The following is a 13,546-nucleotide window of genomic DNA, read 5'->3' as shown; positions in this document are numbered from 1 at the left end:
GGATTTATTCATTTAACAGAATTTATAGAAATAAAATTACGTAATAATTTAATAATGATTATTGCAATCGAACATAAATTTTCCTTTTCCTTTGTAATTTGCTCAATGTCATTTACTATAAATTCGTCACAAGTGAATCGTGTATGAGAAACGTAATGTAAATAATAATTTAACGTAAAGCAAGATGTAAATGTTACTAGCAGAACGAATTACAAACTTAAGATCTAATACAGCATGTCTAACTCAAAATATGTGTTCCTATTTTCGTGGCAGGCCCTAAAATAACATGATGATGCGAAGTACATAATGTAGATTTTTTTTTTTTTATCAAAATTATAATCGTTTAAATCAAATATTTCTTTCGTCGCGACAGTCAATACCAATTTTCTCGAAAATTTCTACCGTTTCTTTTTTTTTTTTTTTTTACGTTACAAGAGAAATGATTCCCGAGCGATTTTTTTATGATTAAAGAACAAAGTGTGGTAGTGTCGTGTATCATCTACTTGAATGTCTCGTTACACACTTACGAAATCGTTTCTTTCTCCTAAAAGCTGCTTGCGAACAGTTCAAGGAAGATGACATATATTAAAGACAAGAGAGAACGGTAATATATTAAACAAGTGATATTCATTTGGATTCCTCAGTGTCTCGCTAGCTCCGCATCGGCGGACCGAAAGCTGACTCGGCTCGATAACTCGGTTTGCGCAAAAAGCACGTGTCGATTCGTGTCCAACTGAAGGACTTTCGCCGATGATCTCATTAGGCATGATTTCGCGACTAGTAAAAGAAAAACATCGGAACGCTGCGCTATCGATCAAACAAATATCGTACGTTTTAATCGTTTTATTTTAAAGCAATCGCGTCTAGCGCAATCAGCGGAATTACAAAATATCTTTAATCTCTTTTTTTTTTCGCGTTCTTTACACGGAAGGTAAAAAAATAATCTTTCTTAAAATGCAAAGTTTGTTTTGCACGTATTTTTAACGAGTGTAAATTTCTAACGATCGATTGTAACGAAAAAAATTATTTTCCATCGTGACAAAAGCATAATAATCAGAACGGTTTTTATGCCAAGAGCCTGCGACACACACATATTTCAATTTAGATCAGGATCGTCGCCTTTGGGCACGTTTTACAGAAAGGAGCATTTCTGATCACCTGAATGTGGAAACAGTTTAGAGAGTCCCGGGGCGACGTGTCTGTACATTTTCCAACAGTAATCAACCATGTCCACTCAATATCGATTTATCGAATAGTATACTATCTTTCAAAGTAAATGATTTTTACAAAATTTCAGTCAAGTTTATTTGCAATTATTTCTGTTAAATTATAGGGAGGAAAGATGTAGTAATTTTCTATTATCTTGTATTAACTCGCAACATGAAATTACTAATTAGATATACCGGTGATATAATCAGATTCTGATATCGAGGGAAAGTGGACAGACCGCTGTTGTCCACCCCGGGACAAATTTCGCGACTCGTTTCCTCGTTCGCCGCGGATCCTTACCTGTCATATCATTGGAGGAGTTGCTGCCATTGCTGGCATAGCCGTTGACGATGCCCGGCGTCGAGTTGCTGCCGTTGCTGGCCGTGCTCTTCGCGGGCGACGCCGCAGCGGCCGACGATAACGACGAGATCGACGATCCCCCGCTGAGGGGAATATTGCTGCGCATGTGATTTCTCGCGTTTGGGGTGGTGAGTGGGGCATCGGGGGGGCCAAACAGACGATTGTATGAATCATTACCGGGCTTGTTGCTGCGTGGCGACACGGCGGTATTCGCGTTGTCGGTGCCATTGGTGTCGCCGAAGAGGGCCGAGCCCAATTGGGACTGATTGTGGGCCTTGACGCGCCGCGGGCTCGTCTCTTCCGGGGCCGCGCCGAAAATATCGCTGCTGCCGCCGCCAGGCGGTTTCAACACCCTAGAATCAAGACAAAGGACAAGTTGATGAGCGGTACCAGATTAAAGATTCGAGATCGGAATCGAGGTTCAAAAATTTTTTAAATCGTTTCAGATACGGCATTCCAACTTTTAGCCAATATTATTGATCAGTTTCACGAATATATTCTAGACGCATTGTAGAGTTCGTAAAGAAATTTTCCTCCTTCTTTTTTGCAGTTTACCTTTTCAGTAACTTCAGTTACTTCAGTAGAAAAATATTTGTGAAAAAATTATTACTGGCCAGAAACTGATTAGTCCTTTACTCGGCAGTAACTAACCAGATCAAATCGATCGGTAAATATCAGTAAATATCAGCCAGTTTTTAGCCAAACTCGGCATATTCCGATTAATAGATTTTCTAGCCAACAATTAAAACTTATTCTCTTTTGCGTGAGTCAGAGAAGGTTGATATAATAATCGGTTATAAATAAGGGTATCTTTTAGGTACACGTATTTGTCGATATTCTCAGATAATGTCTCGAGCCGTTTCTTCCAAGAACAAGATGAACTACTTGCGGCAGGCACTGACAATGGTGAAATCGGCATTGGTGAAATCGAATCGAACAAGTACCGTATCCCGAGTTCCACATCTCTCGATAAGCCTAATATGCCGACGAAGCAGCGGATGGAGAGCGCAGGCATTGCAATTTACCAATGCAAATCCGCGCTGATTTCCGCTTAATGAGGCGCGATGCGTGCGGCACGCGCGCATTGTACGCGTGCGTACGAGCTAAAGAGAAAGGGGTAAAAAAAAAAAAGAAACCAGGAGAATTGGTAGGGGACCAAGTAATTAGGAATATGACACACTTCCTTTTTCTCTCCGAATTGTTTCGGGGAAGGGAATGGAGAGTAGGCGGCTCAATTAGAAGTAATACCACTTAGGGAACGCACGCGTGCCTCGTGCGCGGCATCGTTTTTTTTAGTCGCTGGAAGATTTCTGGCTCCTGTTTTACGAAAATTCATAACAGAGATCTCAGATCAGTCCAGTTAAATATTCTACTGTTATAAATGAAAAGGTTATATTTATTTTATCTTGGATATAGACTAGATTAAATGTTATATCACGAACACGAATTTTATTTAAATCGCTTAAAATATTCATTTGTTGAGATTTGTTAAATTCGGCCTTAATTTTTTCGAGAAGACTTGCTATAAGTACGTATAGTATTGGACATTACTAAAATATATTACAACACTTTTCTAGGTAAGTAAAGCTGTGTAATGATATTGCAAAATAACTAATCGTGCGTTCCGGTCATCTCAAATTAACGGATAATAGTAAGAAATCATTAATTTGCAATCAAGGAAATGACGTTCCGGTTTAATTAATGATGCACAGGCCTTCATTGCGCATCGTTGCATCTCGCGCGTTGCACTATCACGATGATGAATGGACGTTTCCGCGTTATTACATCTCGGATGATTGCATATCAGAGAGAAGTTGATAGAAATGTCGGGAAGCCGCGCGCGACTAGATTTTGCGAAATCTCCTGTTGGTTTATTGCTGCATCACTAATGCAGAATACATCTTCATCGAACGTGCAGATTATCGAGCATTAATTTGCTATCATTTTACTTCTTTTTGGAACGCTCGCTCGAGCATTCGTTAGTTTAGTATATATTATTCATTTTTTATCGACTACTAAAAATAGAATTTCGTCGCCAAACAAGTAAGTTAAGATATTACTCTAGCCTATCACCTTCTATAGGAATTATCCCTTACACGAGTTCAGCTTGAAAGGCATAGAATTGCAAAGGATCAATAAGATTCTCTCGATTACTAGTTATGCTCATATTTTTTTAATTTCCTATATCTCACGCCTCGTACTCCATTGTATCTCGTGATCGTGCCGATACATGTCGGGCGCAGTGCCCACGTCTTTCGCGAAAGGTAGTCGCGAGACGCGAGCATAAGTAACGAGGATAATCAATCGGGTCCGTAGGAAGCGAGCGATCCTATGTCCGAGGGACAGGATGGGTGCGCCGGGAAATATGCCAGAATGACGTATGAATGACGCCTATGCACGTTTAGCCATTAACGCGAGTACTCGCGTTAATTAGGCCATCAACCTGCTTTGCGTTCAACAACACGTTGTCGGGGCGCCATGCGAACGGCGGTCGGCGCCGCAAAACACCACGTTCCTAGGACCGACGTTCGTCTACGTTTTTTTTTCCGTTCGTAAAACGTACTCGTGGTTATTCAACGCGATACGAATCGCAGCACGTCATTTACGCGGCGGCTTGCTCCCCGAAGAGCCAAAGAAAATGGACGGATCTTCGCGAGGTAACCTGAGCTACTTCCTGGATTATCGCGCGTGAACGCGGCGAAAGAAAACGCGTGTCGAAAGACCGGGTGCGAGGCTGGAATGTCGAGAAGTCTATTTCGCTCGAACGCTATTTCAAATCGAGAAAATAAGAGCTGCAGAGTGACGTTGCATTTATAAGATCTAAGTCACGCAAGAACGGAGTCATTTACAGCGGCTTGCTTACACAAGTTCGAGCGAATGTCTAATATTTCTTTTCCGTTCGTTCTCATATAATGACATGTGCTAATTTCTCAAATTAGCTTCCGACATTTAGCTAAACTTATCCGCCTGCGTATTCACTTAAGCGATCGGGCGATAATCCAGGTAAACTACCTCCGTACGTTTTCAAGTTCACCGAAGATTTCGAGCGCAACCAATTAAGGTGGATGAATCGTCGAGAAACGCAACTAATCCGAAACGGTGATTCGCCGACGTTGCGTGCACCAATTGCGTCCCGATGGAAAACGCTGTATGCATCAAGCTAGACGACGAGGAGAAGGAGGAGGACAAGGGGGAAGAGGAAAAGGAGAGACGCGGTTATGGACAATGTTCCGCTATGCGCCTCGCGCGCTTTTTACGAGGCGCAATTTCGCGTCTGAAAATAGGTTTACCGTATCACGCTCGTAGACCATTTTTCTCGCGTGGGAAGAGGAGGAGAGAGAAGGAGAAAATAGGGAGGGGGCCGTTGGCTTTTCTAATAGATTATCGGACAATTGAATGACGGGACCCGACGACGGGGCTACTATCGGGGCCCCGAGGATAAATGGTGCCGAGGCCTATCATCAAGGCGCAATGTACGCTGATTATAACATTCATGGGCCCTGACCGACAATGCGAGTACATCGAAACTGATGTATATTTGCGCGTATATCCTCTCGAGGTATATCCGCGTCGGTTAATCGACGCAGCCTAGGAAATAAGGTCGCGGCACCATCATTATCCACTTTGCCTACAATGAGCGGAATTAACGCTTCTGCGAGGCAGCGACGGCTTTTGTGGAAACTATGATGTTATTCTCATCAATTATACATTCACACGGCTCATCTTTGCGCGTATCCCTACGGTATACAACCGTCGATCCATTTGGTGCTCGTAATATCTTATTAGTTATGTACAGATACGTATGTAAGAACTTTGGAAGATTAAAATATCATCGGGTAAGAGATAAGGGCGTAACGATCTTGTTTTCGCGGCGTCATGGCAAACATCGATTAATCTCGTGGGAGTTCGCGATGGATGGCACGGGGAGAGTGTTTCGACGAATATCAAGGCAATGGGAGTCGTGCCATCCGGCACGATGTCCTTGTACTTGACATCGACCTGTCACGGCGTAATTCCGCGCAAAAGAGAGAATGAAAGCGAAAAGATGTGGTGAATCGATTCAAAATCGACGGGCACGCGAACGTTTGTCCCAAGACGGAAAACCGAATTTAAGATAATAATTCATTTTAGGGTTAAACAGCTCTGACTTTTTACCTTTGACCTAATATTATAACGTGCATATATAACAATGAGATCATCACCGTCGACTTTACATATTTCTTTATATTCTTCCTATAAATATCGTAGGACAAACTGTATCCACCATTGGTTGCAATTTCTTACTCGACACGCGAGTAATATATATCCGAAAAAAATATTTGCATATTATTAATTTCCAGATCTTTTTATAAGATCTGGAAATTAATAATATGCAAATATTTTTTTTTTTTTTTTCAATTTGAGAGAAACCACAATTCTTGTATCGAGCCCAGCGGCCTCTCCGAGATTACTCGATAACTTTTCGCGGGGGATGGAGCAACGGGGCATTAGGGTTCGTCTCTAAAGAGAGAATGGCTAGAAAAGGTCACGCTCGAGTATCTGGCTTCTGGCAACGCCATGTGAGGTCCGAAAGGAGGATGTCGATAATAAGGTTGCCAAGTATTGTACCGATACATCATGCGGCCAGCCAAATTTTTATCGCGTATTCGGACAATGGTCATTGTTCCTTTGACTTAATTACGACAGACGCGTGAAATGTCAACCCTTTCGCTGTAACTGGCGTACAATGTAATGTTTCTACTCGTCCGTACTGTGCAGCGACGCACTTCGAGCTTGTCCGAGTCTTTTTCTCGCCGGTAAACAAGGCGCCGTTGCGTCGAATGTTGCTGAGTCAATTCGCCATTTATGCGCTTAGCTGTCTCAGACACTTCCTTAGATCGCGGGACAAGATCATAGGTTGTTATGATCTAAGACACCTACTCCTCGCGTCAATCGTAAACCTCTGTTTTTCTTGGAAAGAGATACAATATAAAAATGGAGGCTAAATAAAATATATCTTTAGCTATCTCACAGATTAATACAAGATCGATTAATCTCTTAATCGAGAGACATCTTAATCAATTTCTCGTTCATTCAAGTAGACTAATATTACAAATAAACGGTAAAACAAAATCTTTCTTACATCTACAATAAAATTTAAACGGTTTGCTTTAGATAGAATAACTTTTTCAAGAAATCGTACACGTATATTGCACTGGGAAATATCTGAGCAGCTTTTTTATGTTGGATTTTTTATTTGCATAGATAGAAACGACAACTCGAACAAGTCGCGCACGATGCACGGAGACCTCGAGATGGCTCCTTACGTTCCTTCTCTCGCAATACAATGCAATCGGCGGAGGTAATTGAGGGGCGGTATCCGCGAACGACGGCACGATTATTCGCCCCGTGGGAGTTTGCTGAATATTCAAATGAGCGTCGCGTCCGTGACACGGTAGTGCTTTCCATTGCTTTTTTGCGCGGTTTTCCGATCAACTTATCGACGTGTTGTTAGGTCGCTCGATTCAGACAGGTCTGATTTTCACACGCGATTCAACAAATGTAATTTTTTTTCAAACTCAAAAAGTAGGATAATCATCATTCTTCGTTGTTTTCTCTCGTGCTAAATACCACTCTTCCATTTCCATACCGCTTTACCTTATTACCAGTTTTAGAAACTGAGATAACTGAGTTGTAAAACAGGCTATTATGCAAATCCAAATGTTAAATTCGTTCAATATTTTAGAAAAAAGTATAGAATTCTATTTAGGTACTAAATAGAAGATACTACGTTATTAATACGCACGTGCTGCGTTATTAAATACGCGTATTCATTTATAACGCGTGTCCGCGTGGGCCGTGGAAATAGGAGAGAAGCTGACGCATCGAGTTTCAATCGTGCTACGAAACGAGAAGTGGTGCATAGAGACGCGACGAAGTAAACTCGAATAATGAATATCCATGAGATTCGTTTAAGGCATATGCATTCGCAGTGAATATTAATCTGCCGCAACGTTGCCCGTTCTTATCGTATCACACGTTCATATTATTATTCCTGTCGTTTCTCGTAAAAACGTTTTAATAACACGTGGCACGAGTGAAATTAGTGCTGAAGCATTGTACGTTTTTGTCCCACGATTATGGATTGAATATTACTTCCTCCTGTATTATCACATTGTTTATAAGCGAACACAAGGTTGAAAGAAAAATGACATGCAAAGAGATGCAAATATTGCTATAAATATTAATTAAATATCATCATACATCTAATATCAAATTCAATATTTTAAGTTCAATGTTTTATATGCATAAATTAAAAGTATTATAAATTACTAAAAATGTGTGATTTGTGATTTTTGAGTTGCATCGACATCGGATATTCTGTAGCGGGTATTTTCCTTGACAAGAAGAAAAATAACGGATAATCTAATTTTGAGTATTTCGCAAATGAAATTTGCTAATAATATTAATCCCGCCCCATTGACAGTAAAGTCAAGAGATCCACTGATGAGGAAGTTGACAGTTGTATTATGCGGACAGTTGCTTATCGATCCACGAAATTACGCAAATTACCGTTATATAAACCATCCGTCGTCGTGCTCGACGTGTCGCGAAACAATGCAAGTAAATACGGCAATTACAGCTGTCAACCGTAAACGGGCACGTGTGAAATAGCGGATACTGACTGTCGCGTTTGTATCAATGCACTTTAATCAGGCTGGTTCTTTCTCGAGTTCGCCGCGAGAGATCGAGAGATGTAAATTAAAGAGTGATTCATTTCCCTTGCCAGTCGCGTCTTCTTAATAGACTGATTAACCCTTTGCGTTGAGATAATCAGATGTCCCATCTCATGAAACGATTTCACTCGTATTTCGCGATAAAAAAGGACTATAAATAACTTGGATACATATTTGACAGATATAAGTATTCTATGTGAGAGAGAGAGAGAGAGAGAGAGAGAGAGAGAGAGGGGATGTAGTTCGAAAACATTCTGTATGTAATAATGCTATAAAAATGTATAATCGTGCAAAGTATAAAAAAATAATATAATCATCCAAATTTTTAATTTTATTTTTTACTTCTTAAATAACTAATTTTGTTTTAAATGTTATTCGAAATGGTTTTAGGATCGTAGATCTGCCGGAAAAATCTCGTCGCTTCTGACGTCAGTATAAGAATAATTAAGTCAACTTTCATATTCCCTTAAAAATGCAAGAAACCGCATTGAAACATTGGCACGCGACCAGGTCAAAATCTATGACTAATTTGCCGTTCGCGGCGAGCTGTTCGGTGCTTGCTCGCAAAACTGTTAGCGTAGTAATTTATTGTCCCGATAAAAACGCTCGATCTTAAACACATGTTGCAGCTATATATATATTGCAGAATATATATATATGGATATATATATATATATATATATCCAATTACTTTCGATCGCAATCGCGATCAACGGTCGCATCTCTTAAGCGAATAAATTCCTGCAGTTGATGGAATCCACGATCTACAAGGCATAAAAGGGTACTAATTGTTAGTACTAATAATTAGCGAATTAAAAATGATCATTAGATCGATCTCCGATAATTGTCCCACGTGATATCTTTCCATCTGCAACACATGTTAGCAACGTGAATTTTTTATCACGTCGCATTTAGCGGCTCGTTAATAACGAGTGGCGAGGATAATTTGTGATGGACATATAATACCGAAGTGTAAAATGCCTCGTTAAACATTTTGATACAAATGAACATTTTACAGAAAATTTATGTTTTTGTCGCAACGATTTCGTTGAAGCGGAAACGTTGTTGGATATTAATTAAAAATAAAAATAAGTTTATTTATTGTCTCCCTTCTTTTGTTATTTTTCTTTCAAAGTTTCAATTGTCAATTCTCGGCAAGAGATATTCATCAAATTTTTCAACTTTCTCACTATTTTCGATATGTCGACAGTTAAATCGCAGATAATGAGATTTAATGAAACACCATCGGTAATAAGTCAAAATGTTGCGCTACTTGACAAATAGCGACTGAATGAATGATGCAAACCTAATTGAAAACCCGACTTCTCCCGCGGCTAATCGCGCCCGATTAGGCCAACGGTCTGCCTTCGCGATGCAAGTCTACAATATAGCTGATCAAACTGTGAGAGATTACGTGGCCAATCGCTACGATTACGCTCGGGAGACACGTAAATAGATTCGACTGGTTACGATAATAACGCTTAGACGATCGACGGACGACTAATAAGGAAGCCTCGTCGTCTGGATCCGCCGGACTTGAAGACTTTACGTAATAAATCGTGGATGCTTGTCGATCCAGGCAATAAACCTACTTGATGAGAAATTAACTAATTGGCCAATTACGCCTCCGCCTATCGAGCATGATAAACGATCGTCTTAATTCTCGGTTCCGTAGAAATCGTCGATCTATCCTCTCCCCAGTCTGCTGTGAGACTCGCCCGATTCTCTCGATGCTCTTTCGATACTCGGAACGCAACGAACGGATAATAGTTACACAACTAATCAAACTAGCTATCATTTCAACATTGTTCGTCTTCCGATCGCTTTCCATTATACAATTGATAGAAGAAGCCGTAGAATGCGAATGGGATTACGGATTATTAGAGTGTCGGAGTATAAATCTATATCCGCAATTGTGGTTGGTAGCGGTCTTCTCTCGATTTATTTTCCAAAAAAAAAAAAAAAAAAAAAAAAAAAAACAAACTCCACATCCTCGATCTATCGCGACGTTCGCCAACGTCCACAGTCGATTTTATATCACGCCACGTAAGCGAAAGCAAAGATATGCGGACAGGATGCGCTATCAAAAGTTTTGTAAGATGAAGTTTTGTAATCCGCATAAATGTTTCAATTTTCATGTAAAATCGAGATAACGAGGCTCGCGTGAAACTCAAAATTGTCAGTGTATAATCAAAACTGTCTTTAGTCAGAAAATACGATGGCATAACTTAAAAGCTATGATACGATAGGCGTAGTATATAGCTTCTAGTGTATACATTCGTAATATCAAGTACGATCGTCCGCCAAGGTGGCAATCCGAGCACCTTGCACGGCGCATCGTATCGCGGTCGATCTATCACGAGAATGGACTGTAAATGTATGCACGAGCGAAGTCAATGCTCTGAATAAAGATGCCGAGTAAAGCGAAAGTGTAGTTATATATGGTATGGACACCTAACCGTCAAAGAGCATGTAAAGCGTACGTTCAAAACACACGTTTGTTCAACAGAGCAATTTATATCGTTTCAAAGAGGAGACATTTTGGCAAATATCGATTGAATATTAAAAATTTTTATATTAATTTATTTCTATTTATTTTTCATCAATCTTGTATTATATTTTTTATAAATATTATATATAAAAAAATATGATACAAGATTATCACTATATCGTAATAATAAATTAGACACTTAATAGGACAATCAGGCGGTGTCAGTCGGTGATAGCGGTCGAGACATTGCAGGCACTTTGTCGTTCGTGACAAGTAGCTATGATCGAATCACTTACCATGTTACGAACGTGATTAGAGTCCGCGACGTCTCGTCTTCTCTCTCTTTCTCCCTCTACTTCTCTCTCTCTCTCTCTCTCTCTCTCTCTCTCTCTCTCTCTCCTTCTCTTTTATCGGTTCCACGTAACTTTAATCGATGCGAATGATCACATTACATTTATCACGACACGCTGCAATTTATGCTAATGCTCATCTTCAAGTTCCGCTTTGGATTAAACCGCTAAAAAGCTTATCGCGCTCAACGTACACTGATAACAAATGTTTACGACCTATAATAAACGCAAAGATACTTTCCGCGGAGGTAACATTTTATATGTAATACTCGTCGTAATTGACGTCGTGATTGACGATAAGAACTTCATGGAGGTAAGGTAATATTTTTGTAACGAGTCATTCAGGACGATAGAATACTGTACATGTAACATTACGTGATAACATATATCCTTATCATATAAGAATTTAAAAATAAAGTTATAAAATTTAATTATAAAACGACGATGATATTTCTATAAATTAAAGAAGAATTAAAATAATGTAGAGATATTTTAATATCCTTTAGATTCCATTTACAAAATTAAACAAATTATACAAATTTAAACATTTTACATTCAATGCAATTTCAAAGAAAATTGCTGGGAGGAAAGTTAGGGAGAAGATAATGCGTTTCATTGTCGGGACTTCTAGCGTCTCACGAAGTCCATCTTTTTCGCGAAGCCCCAACGAGCTCGTGTCCGCGAAGAGGGCAAATGTCATCCTTCCGCATCGCGGGGGTAAGTAACCCTATCCTCTAATAATAAGAAGCGTCGCGCCGACGAAGGGTTGGTCGGGATGTCCCGTCGTTTGTAACGCGATACTTTTTTCATTATACACGTGCATATATATGCGAAGAGTGCCGCATACGAGGAACGGTTTGTTTTACATGCGGAGAAAATTGAAGAGAGGATCGCGTGCGAGACGTCGCGATCACAGAAATGAGCTTAAGTGTTGTCGTTCGAGAAGTCGTTTGTCGCTTTCCGTTCCGGCGAACGCTCCGGCGGACGTTGCTTGAAACTGCTAACATGATTGCGCACGCGATTACGTTTTCATTTCGTTTACATTTTTTAAATTAACGATTGCCCGATAACGAAACTTGTTTACGTTTTAAATTAAACATTCTACCTTATTTAAATTCATTTACGTGAGATTTTAATTTATCCAAGTACACGCGATGAAATTTTCGATATTTTTGGATTTGCAATTTTTAGATCAATTCTTTTTAAAATGCTATTGTAAAACATTATCGCAAATAATCGATCGATGGAATTAGTAATCGTAGTAATTGCGAAATAAAAATAAACGTAAAATAGAAGATAAAAGGATACGATCGAAAAGTGTATGCGGTTCATCCCACACGATGATCAACGATGCGGCTCATTACTCTCGTTAGAGAAGGGTTCGTTAAGCAGCCTAATAGCTGATTGATAATTACATGAATTAGACTCCGCTCCGTTTAAGGCATCCTCTCCAATAAAATTGACGTTTGTTTTCAGTTTGGTTCTTCGCCCTAAACGATGCGAATTGACGAATTAATTGCACTAATGCTTTGCCGATGTCGTAAGACTCTTTCCGACCTTTCCGATACACGCAATCATCACGCGCGATCTTCTCTCTCGTTACAACATAAAATAATTTTTTTCTGGAATGAGTCCTAGTTTTTATTTATTATACAATTAATTTATGGAAATTTTAATAAATTAAAATAATTATTTAATTATAAAATAGCATTAGAGACTTTACTGCTGGCTTTTGTTTCAATAACATTATTCAGGTCAGAGTCACGCCATTATTTTACTCTGCCTTATGAAATAGGATAAAATTCTCGAAACGCGACGGAAATTGCGAAAGCAAGAATTTAAACGCAAAACGAAGCCACTTTGATGACGACCAGAATTCGACGAGAGATTTTCTTCCATCTCAAAATTCCGATCGATCGCGCGCCGCTTAAAGCTACGTAACCAAACAGACCTCGCGGTTAGCGATATTTTTCAAATATCTCGCGTATGCGTCAAACAGATTACAAAGAAGCTCCGTGATCGTGGCCAGGGATCAGTCTGTTTATCACTCGAGGAACAAAGCCGCCACTGTGTCGAGCTTCTCTATAGAGAAAGCATTGTAACGGGAGCATCTCGATGGCAAAGGAACACGCACCAATGCTCATCCCTCTTGACCGCTCGATAGGCGATCGATCTCGATCGAGATGATACCGCACGTTCGTAACAAGTACTCACTCGAGCTTGAATTGAACGCAGGTGCACGCGCGAGAACATAATTCGCTGTTATTGAGAGAAATCGAGAAATGTAGAAATCAATCGTACTCCGAAATCTCATTACTTGTCCGCATTTTGACCCGTGACTTCCCATACATTTAACCTTTTGCTTGAAATTGAATTGCTTTCTGGTTGCTCTTACTTTCTCACAATTCTCAATATAGTAT

At 39.8% G+C, this 13,546-nt stretch overlaps 1 protein-coding gene across 6 annotated transcripts in view; it reads right to left on the bottom strand.

The window, feature by feature from the left end:
- The window catches only part of Jupiter (microtubule-associated protein Jupiter), a 57,530-nt gene that overhangs the window by 6,563 nt on the left and 37,421 nt on the right, over positions 1-13,546 (bottom strand). For 4 of the 6 annotated variants that reach the window (XM_011645829.2, XM_011645830.3, XM_089081468.1 and 1 more), the window contains exons 2-3: positions 1,510-1,922; positions 528-551 (exon numbers count right to left, since the gene is read on the bottom strand). In XM_011645829.2, the coding sequence (XP_011644131.2) occupies positions 528-551; positions 1,510-1,922 (437 nt within the window). The remainder of the gene's footprint in view (positions 1-527; positions 552-1,509; positions 1,923-13,546) is intronic. The other 2 variants (XM_089081469.1, XM_089081471.1) reach the window with 1 other exon arrangement.

This window comes from Pogonomyrmex barbatus, unplaced genomic scaffold, assembly GCF_055798465.1.
Source record: "Pogonomyrmex barbatus isolate J1 unplaced genomic scaffold, ASM5579846v1 scaffold5, whole genome shotgun sequence".
In the NCBI taxonomy this organism is placed as follows: domain Eukaryota; kingdom Metazoa; phylum Arthropoda; class Insecta; order Hymenoptera; family Formicidae; genus Pogonomyrmex; species Pogonomyrmex barbatus.
Note: the sequence above shows the minus strand (reverse complement) of the source record. Positions and strands in the feature narration are given on the sequence as shown.